This window comes from Octopus bimaculoides, chromosome 9 (assembly GCF_046866305.1).
Source record: "Octopus bimaculoides isolate indiv1 chromosome 9, ASM4686630v1, whole genome shotgun sequence".
NCBI classification, from domain to species: domain Eukaryota; kingdom Metazoa; phylum Mollusca; class Cephalopoda; order Octopoda; family Octopodidae; genus Octopus; species Octopus bimaculoides.
In genome coordinates, this window is record NC_142936.1 from 82,776,979 (window position 1) to 82,792,863 (window position 15,885).

Sequence of the window (15,885 nt, forward strand, 5' to 3'; positions counted from 1 at the left end):
CCACCCGTTTGCGAGCGCGCATTTTTTTCTTCATATTCGTTCACAGCAAGTTGTTTTACACCTATTACACTAATTTTTTTTTTTTTTTTTGAGCTCGGGTCAAACGCTTTAGTTTGACCGTTATTTTCCTATACTGGAAGATTACCATAAGTTGTTGTGCAGCCGGTACTATGATATTCAATCACGTGTGTGATTTATATATAAACAGTTAACTTCAATCACGTGTGTGATTTATTTATAAACAGCTAAAAAAGAAAAAACATTTCATAGTGCAGATAATACTAGTAAGACGTTAAGTTATTTCCCTTGTATTTTTATTTACTTTTTTTACCTCCCTAAACTGGAAGATTACCGTCAGTTCTACATAGCCTGAAAAATGGGATTATGACGGTGAATGATTCTGTTCATCGTTCTACTTCAGAATGGACTTACAGCTGTTATTTTCACACATGTGTAATATACTAAGAAATAGTGAACGCTGGTTATTTGAAGTTGTCTCCCTTGTTAAGAGTAGCTTCCCTTGAACACAATTTAAAATCGATATTTTTTTTGGTTTATTTTAAAATTTATCCCTTGATTCTGAACTTTGAATCAACTGAAATTTTTTTTTAGGAGAAATGTTAACAAATTTAGAAAAATTAAGTTAGAATTACTTTATAATAAAGATCTGACACAGAATAATGATGACCGTCTTGTCAGCTATTTAGGACTATATTTTTATAAGTCAGTAAGATTGCAATTTGAGGAAATTTGGCCGATATTTCTGGCATGTCAAGCAGATTGACTAACATAGCATGTAGTCCTTGTTTAACACTTGATCAATCCTGATTAAGTAAACCTTTCTAGAAGACATTGCCAACATGAGCATCCTATTCTTTAAGTGGGTTGTGGGGAAGTATCTAGATGTCTCAGATGTCTTTCCCTTGCTTTGAAGGGAAAGTGGCAGTACACACCATGTTTAGAGAAGAAGTGGTTGTAGCAAGTAAGTTTCAAGTGAGAGCTGGAAAAAATAATCACAATTCTGCTGGTACCAATAACGAAGGTGCAGGCTTTATTTATAATAATTTGGTGAAAAAGGTTATGATTTATGAAAGTGCAGCCATGCTAGCGCCATATAGAAAAGCATCCATGCCAGTGCCATATAAACAGCACCAAATTCATTCTGTAAAGCAGTTGGCATTAGAAAGGGCATCCAACCATAGAAACCATGCTAAACAGAAAGTTAGAGCCTGGTACAGCTCTGGCTGGCTAGTTCCTGTCATACTATCCAACCCATGCAAGTATACTCTTTCACTTGTTTCAGTCATTTGACTGCGACCATGCTGGAGCACCGCATTTATAGTCGAGCAAATCGACCCCAGCATTCTATACAGGAGGCGGAAGGTGCGACACAGTGGAGGTGAGATTTGCCAACGAGTGGGAGGTGGTGAATCACTCCACTGTGACACTGAAGACGGAAAAATGGGTGCTCTTGCCTACCTACTGCGGCAGAGGGGTAGCCAGAGTGAGAATAGGCAGGGTGCCACTGGAAATCAAGGAAGCATGGCTAGTGGCAGCCATGATGATGGAGCTGAGGAGGTCGCCAAAATTCTAGAGGTGACAAGGACAAGGAAGGTGAATTGGTGGGGATACAGACTAGAAATGGTCATCCAGGTCAGACAACAGGATCTGAATGAAATTGCTGAAGAAATAAGACTGCCAGAGGACATAGGGTTGAGAGGACATAGGGTTGAGAGGACATAGGTTGAAAGTGTGGTAAAAAGGGACATATTAGATTGAGGTTTTCCCAGAGAGAAAACAAAAATGAGGAAAGCCAACGGGAGCAGAGTGCCGAAGTGGCAGACCTGCAAAGTGAAAAATGCATGAAAGAAGTGGAGGAACCATTTGCAGAGGTAACCAAGAGAAAAAGAGGGTAACAAGTGAACTCACCTCTGAAGGGTCCAATAAGGAAGGTGAAGGAGAAGGGAAACCATCACAGATAAACAAATTCCACTGTGGGAACGAATAGTTGAAGGACCCGGAAAGGACAAGTGGCATATGGTAACATATACAAAAAACACAGACATAGAATGGAAAATCACAAAATTTAAATCGGTGATAAGAGTTAAATTACCAGTGGAACATTGCCCAGAAAGTACAGGGGCCATACTAATAGACAAAAAGAGATATGAGAAATTGAAGAAATAGTTTGGAAACAAAATAGACCCAATGGGGGTGGGAGTCGAGTTTGACGATCTACTGCCAGTTATAGATTACGATGACTTGTTGCCATATATAAAATGGTAAAGCGTGAGTAAGCTTTTAAAATTTTTTAAAGACTACACATACGATACTAAAAGAAAAAAAAAAGGGGGAAAAAAGAAGGAAAAATTACATGAAAACTTTGTATTAAAACAGTTAAATGGTACTGCTTGAGAGTGGGGTTTAAGCAACCATTACATCCTGATTTAATTATTATCCATCTCTCATTCATTCATTTTATGTTTTTTTTGTCCCCACTGTGATGTTCTGTTTGTCCTTGTGCCCCCCCCCCTCTGTATCATTGCCTATGTGCCAAATAAAGAAATACAGTCAGCAAGGTATGCTGTCCGGGCCAGTCCTGCAGAGACAATGAAATACATTGTCATAATGTGCGACATTACAGTTTCAATCAAAGGTTAAATTTAAGTTATTGTAAGAAGCATTTATAAAAAAAGTATTTAATGAGTAGAAACAAAAAAATATAATAATAATAAATAAATTTATTAAATTGGTACATCATGACATCCGTAGATGTAGGGTGCACACAGTAACTCTCTAAATAAGTCTCTGATATGTTAGCATTACTATTTGAAGTAAATTGGTTTTTTAAGCCACCAGTTTTGGTAATAGATATTTTTGTACGGTGTGTGGTGTCTGTAGCACCTGTGACATAAACTATGGCTTCCAGTCAGTCTACAAGTGTGGTGAACATAGGCTGTTATCTGGGAATTTGAATAGTGCGATGAGGTTGGACAATTCTTGCTCTCCGAACTAGGAGAAAACATGTGTAATTTCTCTAAATCATTTTGAAGCTTTAGAACTTCTTCTTCATGTTGTTTTAAAGTGTGTTGCTTACTTTTTTCTAGCATGCGTTTTTGAATCTGCATCTGCCCAGCCAGTCCAGCATTACTAATGCGTGTCTTTTCAGCTATTTTAGCATCAAGTTGAGTGTACAGACCTGGATATATGGATGTAGCAAATGAAGAAGAAATGGTTTTGTCAGTTTTGTTGATAAAATTGCTGCTGTTAATGCTTGTGTCCTTCTTGCTGTTGCACAAAGTAGGTTTACTCCTCCAAAAAGAAGCTGCAGAGATTAAAGAGTAGAGTTAGAACATTAATATTAATAAGATAGAAACTCATTAAGCGTTGTCAGTGGAGTTGAATATAGAGGTTTGAGCTCATGAACAATATTTAGTTATGCAACCTGGGCATTACTGTCACCAGTGATTTGCGCTGAACAAAGCACATCTCTAAAATTGTCAAAAAAGGCTGGGGGTATCTTGGCATCACTCAGCAAGACCTTTGTAAGCTGCTCTCCAACTATTTAAGGCTGTATATAGCTATGGTGCAGCCACACTTGGAATTTGCACCACCAGTCTGGAACCCTTATCTTGCTCAGGACATTGACCTCCTGGAAACTGTTAAGAGACATGCAACCAAATAAATACCATCTGCCATATTTTGAATGTCTGGTAACTGGCTTGGTAAACACCCACAAAATTATTAACCATCATGCCAACAACAATCTTGAGCACCTTTTTGAATTCCATATGTCTAACACATGTGGGCATGTCCACAAAGTCAGAAAACAGCACAGCTCCCATGACTTTTGGAAACATTTTTTCACACTCAGAATTGCTGAAGCATGGAACAAATTGCCTGCATCAGTTGCTAGCTGCCAAGACATTGCATCCTTTAAAACCACCATGCTTCTTGAAATTTGCCAACACTACACCTCATATCCCACCCCTACCACCACTCCATATGCATGCGCACATGTATATCATGACTCATACACTGTTCACTTCCCTGACACTTACACAACAATTTCATTATTATTATTATTATTATTATTATTATTATTATTATTATTATTATTATTATTATTATTATTATTATATAATGGTTTAAATTGAAACTGACTTCTTAATGTCCCTCTTCATTTTCTCTTCCATGCTGTTATTATCATCATCATAATCATCACCATCTTCATCATCATCACATGGTGATTTAAGACACAGAGTCCCTACTGCAGAATAAATGTCATCCTGAAGTGTCTAACACACCACATTCTTTACCAGTGTTTAAAATACAGAATGTTTGAAAATCGTTTAAAAATAATTGTTTCCTAAAAAGTGTTACAGCAATAGCATGAGCAAAGCTATCTTAAAGATTTTGAAATGTCTTGAAAGAAGAGCTAATTACAATATGGTATATGTTAGAAGGAATAACAGACTTTGTCCACTCCAAAATGATTTATGTTTTCTTTGCATGAAATGTAGAGTAATGTATGCAGTAGAAATAACTACTCTGTTAAGGATAATAATGTGAATGGATGATAGGTTGCGGGTGAAAGACAGCTGAATAATGCATGAGACTGAATAATGCATGGAAAGTGATCAGTTTTTCAAGATAAGGATTGCGATTGTGCTTGTAAGTGTTGAAAGGTACCTGTTCCATTGTTATTATAGTCATTTCTTGTGTCTTCAATTTTTAAGGTAAACTATGGATACCTCAAAGCAATATCCTTCTTTATTTAGGTTGCACAAGTATTACAATTCTGATGTATTGTGAAGTAGGAAATGAGCTTTGGAGTTTCATTAACGGTCGTTACATTAATTGTCTTTAAATTACATTCAAAATATACAAAAAATAGTGGACTTCAACATTGTCAATTTATTTGTTTTTCAGGGTTAAGACCCAGTGTTTGTTTAATAAGAATTCTAGTGTCATTATCAATGATTTCTAAGAATCCATTTCATAAAATAATGATATATTTCCAACAAAGATAAGTAATACAAGATTGATATGATTTTATGATATAGAAAATTGTTCTAGCTAAGAAAATGAGGAAGGTATTGTTTTATTTTGAACAAACTTAATTTTCAAGAAATTATGAATTAATTTTAAAATGATAACATTTTAAAAATATTAATATTGTACCTGTTTTATGAGTTTCCATGATTCATCTTAATTTCCACCTGGTATAAACAGAAATATGAAATATAGTTTTAAACCAAAAAAAATCTTGGTGAAGTATGAATGAGGACAAAAAAAAAAAATGATGGGTGTATCATACATACATTGGGCATTCTCCTGCCTTGACCAGTTCCTGCTTTTCCCATTCATTTGTACAAACCATTGACCAGTTTCTTACACTGAGCAGTTCCTTACACTGGTCAGTCCCCTACATTGCCTTTTCATCAGCATTGACAAATTTCTTACTTTACTCACTCATCTGTATTGGTAATTCACCAGGATTGACCATCCCCTTCCACTGCCATTGATCTGAATCAATCACTTACTTCATTAACCACTAACTTGTACTTTACTGTACTGACCATTTCCCTGTGCTGGCCAACCTTCTATACTGACCATTCATCAGCCGGGTCCATTCTTCTGAAGTGACCAGTCCCATGTAAGGTCCAGTCATTGCTTCATTTATACTTCTCTTTCATGCATTAATCCAAGGATTGGGTTAAATAATTTTTGATCCAAGAAATGGATGGATGAATCCAACTGATGGGTTTCTGTAGAGAAAACATGTGCAAGAAGAAAATTCCAGGGGGTTGTTGTCTGGAGATAAAGGGTTGGAAATTATTTAGGGTGGGGTTTTAGTTGTGAAATCTAGTAAGGGTGTGAAAAAGAGAGGTGGAAAAATTGGGTTGTGTGCAAATAATTATTTCAGAGGAACAGAAACCATTATAGCAGCAGTAGAAAGAACAGACTGTGTAGAATACAGTATATCAGATGAACTTATTTGGATGTTGTTTATAATGTTTGTGAGTGTGTGTGCAGCAGTTGCCGTATTCTAGACATTTTAGCAGTGCTGTAATGCAGTGTAAATTTGTAATGGTTCAGTAGCTGTAAATAGCTGAAGTAGTTTCTTACTTTAAGTAAGTTCCACCTTTGAGATACAATTGTTGTAATAAGTGGTTAACAGAGTTTATGAAGTACTTGCCATAACTGCAGTGGTTTTAGTTATCGGTTGCCTATCAGTAGAGAGGATGTTCTATTACAAGTGTGCTTTCTGATAAGTACAATGACTGTTTTGATGTTGATGAGAGAGATTAGGTTGTGATGTTTCAATTTGAGGATATTTTTAATGCCTTTGTTTTTAAAAGTAGTGCATATCTGACATGACATGTCTAGCTTACATATAGATAATGGCTGTTTGTAGAAGATTATTGAGGAATGAATGGCATTGTCATCTGCATAGGAATATATTGATTAGATGTGCCAACAGGTTGATTATTAATGAAGAAAAAGAACATGCAAGAATATAATCAAGCCTTTAGATACACAAGGATCGACGGGGTATTAATCAAAGAAATAACATTGATATACAATACAATGGAAAGGTTGACAAGAACCATCTAATTCAAAAGATATGAGTTAAAGTGGAGCCCAGACTTTGGATGCTTTGTTAAGAAGGTTTTACTCAAGACACGACAGAAAAGGCAACAACATTGCTTTCAATAAAGTTCTCAAGGTTCAGAGATCATTGGAATACAAAATATTAAATTCCCAGAAGATTTGACTCTACAAAAAAATAGAATGGTGGTCAGTGAGAAAGGGAAGAAGCTGAAGATGGAAAAGATGGTGACCAACTACTTTTATCATTTGTGAAATATTGGCTGTGAAGTGACATGTGGTGGCTGGCAGGGTTGACTAGAAACAATCAAGAATTTAAATAGTTTTTTTTTTCAGTGTTAAAATAGAAATCCTTTCAAATGGAAAATAGACAACCAAATGTAGAATGTTTGTAAGTTTATCTAAATTTCTCATTTCATTCAAGTTTGTTGTTATGTTCATATTTTTATGGCACAGAAACAAACTGAATTAGAGCTTTATGGCTGATATAATTTTATTATTTAAACTGCTGACCCGTGAGAAATTCCTTGAGGCTGATAATATTTAAGAATCAAAGTTAGCATCTTACTATATTTTAGTATTGAATCTTTCCAATTCTCATTCTGATCTGTTGGTTCATTTAAAGACAAATAAATTAATGTAATTCTAAACCGAGATTAAGTGGCTTTCCTTCAGATAAGATTAACTATTCACATCAACATACAATTATTGATGGCCACACTAATGTAATTATTTTTGCTTTATCAATAATGAATATATTCCTCTTATAATAACTTGAAAGACCAATATAGAGTTTTCAAATATCCAGTCACCATGAATTCTGCATTACATCTTAAGTACTTCACAAAGTCAGTGATTAGAAGATGTTAAACTAGGTTAAATTTGTGATGTTTTATCCATACACAATAGAATATTGTGTCCCACAGTGTATAATGTGCACTGTTTGTTATTAAACATTGGGTCTTATAAGCTACCCTATGCATTATAGTGTTATAAGATCATTTTCCTAATTTTTAAATGTATATTCCAAGATTTTCAATTGAGACACCTACTTACATTTAAGGGTCATGCTTTCGTAATGTATTTTTAGTGAGATTGGCAGCAAGACAGCTGCTGGGTACAAGCGGGTAAATCTGTTTTAGATACTCAGGGGAAGTACTGTAGTTGCCAGGTGCAAGAGGACAGGTCTATTTTAAATACTGTAACCTATAATTATGTAAGCTTGTATATTCTGTTTATTCTATTCTATATTCTCATCCAGTTTTACAATAAATATACCGATACTGGATTTTTAGCTTAAAATCTAGTAAAAAGAAAATAGAAATCTTTAGCTACTGTGCTAATTTACAGGTAAGTATTTCACCTTGAATCATATTCTTTCTGCTGACTTCCACATTCCCCTTTCTGATTGCTCATTGCACTTTTAACAAAAACAAAAACTCCCAATGGATTCCAAGCAGAAACAGCTATCATATCTTGCTAGTTATTAGCTATTAGTTATCAAATACACTAAAATACTCAGCAATAGAACTGTTGCCAGACATTTTGTACCATCATCTACTGAATATGTCATTCAAACATGGAGAAGAGATGAAGTAAAAATCAAGACTTTAGGATGAACAAAATGCAATTTTTGAAGAAGAATCGAGAAATGGTCAAACTTTGAAGAACAAGTGAATGCTTAGATTGTTGACTATAGAAATTCTAGGATTAATATGCCAACAATGGAATTTATTATTGATAGAATATTGGAATTTCATAAATTACTCTTAAAAGACTAGAAAGCAAGAAGATTTAGAAATGGCAAAAATTGAAAGCATGAATGAAGTTCCTCTCACTTTTGATGTCACTTCAAATAAAGTCATCGATTTTAAAAGGTCTAAAACAATTACTATCAAAAGAACTGGACATGAAAAAACTCATTATATTCTTTTCTACTCTAGGCACAAGGCCCGAAATCTTTGGGGAGGGGGCCAGTTAATTAGATTGACCCAGTACACAACTGGTTATTAATTTATCGACCCCGAAAGGATGAAAGGCAAAGTCGACCTCGGCAAAATTTGAACTCAGAATGTAAAGACAGATGAAATACCGCTAAGCATTTCACCTGGCGTGCTAACGTTTCTGCCAGCTCGCCACCTTAAAACCCATTATATTGTCCTTTTAGCTTGAGCAAATGATGGTAAAAACATTTCCAGCTTTCCTTAAGGTGGAAAAAGAGGAAAACATCTCCAAAGATATTTTTGGATGAACAAGGAATGGAATTTGGGCAGAGAAAGTGTTGGTAAGACATCTCAGTGAGATGCAAGAGAAGCTATCCTTATTAGTATTAGTTAAATCAGTACTTATACCACCAATTCAACAAAATCCCTTTTTCATAATTAAAATACCAAAATTGTAGTGATTCTCAGAGTCCTCAGCTCACTCTTACAACATTTGGATGTGTTGATCAACAAACCCTTCAAAGATTTCATGCATTAAGAGTTTACAAAGCTTATGATTGCCCCAAAGAGCAAGAATTCATCTCAAATCACCAAATGAAATGTACCAGTCTTGCACACCATTCGTATACTCAACACTTAAATTTTTGACTTGCCTCACATATTCAGCTAATGAAGACAAGTGCACCAACCTTGGATTTTTAAATAAGTGCACACATGTCTAGGTGCAATTCCTATAAACATTGGCTGTACAGCCAATGAATTCCTTAGTGCATGCTCTACAAGATGTACTGCACAAGATATGAACTGCTGGAATTGTAACCTTGGTTTTCAGTTAGTTTAATCATTTTGTTACAATATTTTTCATGAAATACACTGTATTTGTTTCAATTAATTATGAAAATATCTAAGAATTAATGAAAATAACTGTCATTAGTAAGTTGGTGTCTGGAATATAAATCAGCCTGAAATTTTGATGGAAGGTTTTAAGTTTGATCACTTTAAAATGGGAAATTTGTATCATAATACCAAGGGCAGATTAGGATGGGTTGATATCAAATGGGTTTTAAATTTATTAGAGCTAGCAATACTATCAATTATGTTTGGAGTAATAGAATATACTAATTAAATATTTGCTAGTATTTATGGTGAGGTGAGAGAAGTAAAGACAAAGTTTCTAGTTTTTTACCTGGATACTGTGTGGTGGATTATACCGTGTGACCTTCCTATTTCTATTTTTCTTATAAAATTGTGTATGCAATATAATGAAGGTCACCTTCTGCTAGGGTTCTTCTTATAGCAAGGGTCCATGAATTTATGTCAAAAATCAAACCTCCAGCAGAATAATTAATTCTACATATGTTATAAAGTAAATTTCACTTTAAAATCTCAATTTAAGAGAAAAGAAAATACATATCTTATAATTGAAAGATTGTGATTTTGTTCTGGCGGGTACTACCTAACAACATATGCTTTATCACCAGATTGTAAATGATATTTTGATAACCTCTACTTTTCCATTTTGTTTTACTTCATTATGGAAATATGCCAATAATTATGTAATTCCCTATACATCAAACTAGTAGTTGTGGTGTTGCATTCACATTCATAAGGTTGTGGTTTCAATTCCCTGACTGAGTTACATGTGTTCTTTAGCCAAACACTTTATTTCCTATTGCTCCAGTTCACTCAGCTAAAAATGAGAACTAGTAACAACCACAGATGAGCTGTGTGATGGACAGGCTTCCCATTCAGTGTGGGTGGAGGCACATTCTTCTCTCAGCTGCTTAGATACAATGGAAACCAGGATAAGTCTGCCCTAGTGAGCTTGCCCACTCATGACAGGCATAAGACCTACAATATATAGCTTTATTGTCTGGCACAGTTGAATCTAAAATTTACTCTACAGAACAATCAAATATCAACCCATATTCAAAATTAATATACAATAAAATATAATTAATTTTAAAGATAGAATATGAAACACTTACCTGTTGTATTACACCATCTGCAATATCTACATGTGGTGATTGTCAGTTATACTGGTATCTATACTATAACTACAACTGGTTCTCTCATAATAGATTCTTTAACTAGAAGAATATTATATTTAAGGTCAATGTAACAGTTTCTAATTTAAAGTCATTGTTGTAATTGTTATAGTTGTTGTTGTTGTTTGGCCCCAGGTTAGCTCTGATCAAGCAGACCTAACATCAAAGCCTTCCACCAATGACCTTCCCCTCTTTATCTTTTACACAATGTTTTCTGGATTACATTTATTTAAAATTCCCTTCCTTTTTATTTAAGGGAAATTTCACTGCTATTTTTAGCTCTTTTCATTATAGTATTAAATACTAGTTAGTGGGAGTCTGGTTGTTGTTGTAATGTTTAGTGCAGCAGTGTTAGTGTGTTGGTTGTGGTTGTTTGTGCAGCAGTTAGTATAATGATTGCTATAGCACTTCATGTGATAATTCATGTGGCTGTTGTTGTAGTGTTTAGTACAGTATCCTGGGTGGGTTGCTGGTTGATGTAGTGGTTGGTGCAATAGTTAGTATAGTGGTTGCTACAGTATTTGATGTAATGGTTTGTGAGGTGATTAGTGTAGCATTTTGCTGTGATGGTGATGAGGTCATTAAGGAAATAGGTGATGTTGGTGTAATGGTTTTATAAATGAAATTATTTAATGTCAGATTGCTTCCTGAAATTACTCTGTCTTATGTCTGTCTCAAATCTTTGTATCATCAACCAACGTCTTCTTATCTGTTATTGTTATATAACTGTCCAGGGTTCTTTCAACCGTATCTGAATATAATCTTGGTAGAAATGACATTTATTGCAGACTTGATCATTCTGATTTACCACAGATTGATAAATCCTTTTTATTGGTAAAACAATATTTTACTAAAGGAATCTTCATATAATTATTTTTCCTATGACCAGAACAAATTTAATACTGCGAACAAATTTGTTTTCTAAACAAATAAAAGCAATTTTATGAGAGAACATTTAACGTTTCAGTGAAAAGTGTAATTGATCTCATGGTTAACAAAATCTGTGACTGAGTTTCAAATCCACTTCACTTAATGTTTCTACTGTCTTTTAGAAAGGTATGAATGATTATGTCATCTCATTTTCTTATTCCCAGCTTTGAAATCAATTTTACACCAACAATTCTCCACTTTCAAGGGGATGCACCCCAATTAAAATAACAAAAACTTGCTGAAATGTTTTCATTTAGTGAATTGCAAAATATAGCAAAATTTTACCTTAAAATTATGGTCATATTTTCTTTTCCTGAACAGTCTTACCAAAAATCATCAAACGTTCACTTGCAGTTTTAAATATATATATGTGTTGAGTACAAACCATAGCAATAGATGAATATATTAACAAGGTCCTAACTGATGAAATATTCAGCTGTTCATCCTATAATCTATATCTTGACCAATCATATCAACTGAATTGGGATATTCTGTGTATAAACTTGTGATTCTTCTATGTGACTGTATTTATCTCTCTGTCAGTGTTCATTCATGCTTATAAGTGTGGGTGTGTTATGTGTTTGTGTGCATTCATTCGAAGGTATATGTAAATATGTGTGAATTTACTGCTGCAATGTTTCTATGTTTTCTATTATTGCACTGTTTGTCCTTAGTGGATCTCTGTCATGAGTGTAATCTCATCTTCAACCAAACAGCGAGACGATAACAAGTTGTTTGGTAGGTTAGTTATTTACACAGGATATTACAGATGGTTTCCATTGTGAAGCCCACACTAAGAACTGCATTATTATACAACTGACACTATTTGTTTTATTTCACTGACATGTGAAAAACAGTTGTTCTACTTCCATTAAAGAGTGTAGTCATGCAAAATCAAAAGAATTTCCTATGAATGATCAATAATTTCTCTCGTTATGAACAACCATTACTAAGATATCATGTGGTGAATGGAAAATAGTGATGATGAGGAGAAAGACACTAAGGGTGATGATGATAGTGATGATGATGATGATGATGATGATGATGATGATGATGATAACAACAATGACAATGATGACGATGATAATGACAATGATGACAATGATGATGATGATGGTCCTCACACTAATTGTTTGACTAACTTGAGAAACTATTAACTCTCTTTACATGTTTAGTATTTGTAGATAACCATTAATATAGACTTAAACGTTTTTTTGTTTTTTTTTACCATTGTCTTCACCAAGTGCTTTGGAAAAATCATCACTTTCAGAAAATTCAAGACCTGATTTACTTTTATCATCGCTAACATCCTTGAACTGCAACTTGTATTTCGGCCAAGTATGATGACAGGCATACATACATACACTGTTCCAAACAAAATTCATCAGCAGCACTGTTCTCTTCTGTCAGCAGCACGACCACAGTTTTCAAAGGTCATTGGTCATCAATTTGGCTGGCAGGCACTTCACATGCCTCAGGTGGTATTTGGCAAGCTGCAGCCATATTCTCTGGTTCTTAACCAGGGTCCTATATAGGATTTTGTTAAAATTTATCAGGCATAGGAGTGGCTGTGTGGTAAGTAGCTTGCTTACGAACCACATGGTTCCGTATTCAGTCCCACTGCGTGGCACCTTGGGCAAGTGTCTTCTACTGAGGGGGTCTTGTCCTGCAAATGACATGGTGACCTCACTGCTACCGGTGTCACATAAAAAGCACCCAATACACTCTGTAAAGTGGTTGGCTCAGTCATAGAAACCATGCCACACACATGGCAGAGTTTAGCACAGTCTTCTGACTTACCTCATTTTGTCAAACTGCTCTACCCATGCAATCGTGGAAAAAAAATGTTAAATGATGATGATGATGATGATGATGATGATGATGATGGTGATGATGATGATGATGATGATGATGATGATGATGATGATGATGATGAAATGAATATCAGTCAGTTTTGATGTTGAATGTTTTGTTGCTTGATCAATCGATCTCTTTGCACATTGGCATGAAAGTGGCGGAGTATTCCACAGACACATGTACTCTAAATGTAATCCTCAAGTAAAATCAGTATGAAATTGTGTGTGTGTGTGTGTGTGTGTGTGTGTGTGTGTGTATGTGTGCGTGTGTGTGTAAGACAAGGCTAAATTTTTGAATTTTGAATTGCAATTTTTGAATTGCAATTCAAACATTTTCTACCCAATTTTATTTACTACCCTTGGGACAACCCAAGACTATGTTTCAAAACACTTGCCCGAGATACCACATGAGGGAATCGAACCAAAAACTCTGTGATTGCAATGTAAGCTTCTTATCCACTCCAACATGTGAAAAGATTGTGATTGAAAGGTTGTTAGCAATGCATCCTTTCTTTTGGACTTTTGATACGGGTACATACCTAAATAGTCTTTATGATCATTGCTTTTCCAAATGCTACTGTCACCCTCCCATCCATCTGCACATTAACATCCCTGTTGTTTGCTGCCATCACCATCCTCCTTGCAGTGGTATATCTATTTGCTATAAATTCCTCATCTTGCATCCTTGCCAAACACACCAAAGTTTTTGTTTGAGTCTGCCCTTCTGGTTACAACTCATTCTCACCCTCTCGTCTATGCCATATACTGCTGTTACCACCCTGACCCTCCTCCTTGCACTCTGGTTGAAAAAAAGAAAGTAAAAATAGATAAACAGATGACATTCAAACAAAACATTCCCCAACCGGTCACGTACCCCAACACTAAGCAACCCATTTCTACGTACCCCACTCATTCCTACACTATTTCTCAATCCCACTTAACTCAATTCATTCTTCTCCTACACTGCTCCATTCCTATCCTATTCCACTTACTCCTACACTGCTCCAAGTAACATGCACAACTGCAGGAAATTCTTTCCCATTGATAAGTCTAAGGTTATCATGGCTACAATTACAATTGTCTCTTCTTCCCAGTTTGCTCCAAATAAGGCCAAAAGATACATAAAACTTCAAAACAAATTGTGACTCACTGCATGTTAACGTTTATTATAAATACATCATTCACATTGGCTTGGCTACATTAGTTGCCAATAAAAGAGTAAATCGTATCCTGATTGTGCATGTGCTGTTGTTAAATTATAGTTGGAAGCTAAAGGCTTTCACTCTCATTGACTGTAAACCTAAAATAATAGATTCTAACACCTCACACAGTACAGTATCCAGTTTGTTCTTAAACACACACACACACACACACACACACTACTCCCCCACACACATTTACAAGCGGTTAAATATATGTGCAGTCATAGACTGACCAGTAGTTTTGCATCTATAAAGCACTAGGCCTTATACATGCAATGGATGCAAAACCATTGGTCACTCTATGACCGGACATATGTTTAACTGCTTGTAAATACATTACTGCTCTATTCTTTAGAGTGTGCTTCTTTTACGGATATATGATCCACTGGCAATGTATATACATATACATATATACAAGGAAAAGTTCTGTTTTCCTATGTGGTCATTCTGTTGTCCGTAAAAAAAGTCCGTTTTTTGTGCTTTGTTTATGTTCCCGTTCCTTTTTTGACGTCCTCTACCCAGATATGCATCTATATTTACATGTAGATGTAGGTATGTACATATATGTATGTATACATGCATATGCTCATATATCATTTGTATTATATATATATATATATATGTATGTATCACCTTACTTTGAGCCTTGAAGATAATGCTGGACTGACTTGATGCATCAACTTAAGTACCTTATTTAATCGAATCTTAATTATTTCTATATATATATGTATATCATCATCATCATCCTTTAAAGTCCATTGTCCATGCTGGCATGGGTTGGACAGTTTGACTGGGTTGGCACACTGGAAGGCTGTGCCAGGATCCAGTCTGATTTGATATGGTTTTCTACGGTTGGATGCCTTTTCTAATGTCAACCACTCCGAGAGTGTAATGGGTGCTTTTACGTGCCACTGGCACGGGTGCCATTTGCGTGACACCAGTGTCTGCCATGACTGTGATTTTGCTCGGCTTGATGGGTCTTCTTCTCAAGCATGACATAATACCAAAGGTCTCGGTTATTACCTCTGTGAGGCCAAACACTCGAAGGGAGCTCGACCACTTTGCCTCCATGAGGCCCAATGCTCGAAAGGAACTGAGCCACCTTATCGCTGTGAGGCCCAGGAGCTCAACCACTTTGCCTCCATGAAGCCCAATGCTAGCTCATTACAGCCATTTCTTATGCATTTTTTAATAGAAGAATGAGAACATTACTTCATTATAAAGACCATAATCATCAGATGTTGCAGGCCTATGACCAAATATTTTTTAGTGATGACCAGCCCATCTTTTT

The 15,885-nt window shown here is 35.4% G+C and overlaps 1 protein-coding gene across 3 annotated transcripts; it reads right to left on the minus strand.

Annotated features, from left to right (window-relative positions):
• Positions 1-2,723: 2,723 nt before the first annotated feature.
• Positions 2,724-12,149, minus strand: LOC106879287 (uncharacterized). Of its 3 annotated transcripts, none has more exons than XM_014928783.3 (3): positions 11,822-12,149; positions 5,185-5,222; positions 2,724-3,325 (listed from the first exon to the last, which is right to left on the minus strand). In XM_014928783.3, exons 2-3 carry the CDS (start codon positions 5,201-5,203, stop codon positions 2,826-2,828), a joined length of 519 nt encoding a protein of 172 aa, XP_014784269.1. In that variant the 5' UTR covers positions 5,204-5,222; positions 11,822-12,149; the 3' UTR covers positions 2,724-2,825. The 3 variants fall into 3 exon arrangements, with proteins under 3 accessions (XP_014784269.1, XP_089214041.1, XP_014784268.1); XM_089357915.1 differs by lacking the exon at positions 11,822-12,149 and adding an exon at positions 6,133-6,295; XM_014928782.3 differs by lacking the exon at positions 11,822-12,149 and adding an exon at positions 5,325-6,293.
• Positions 12,150-15,885: the final 3,736 nt, after the last annotated feature.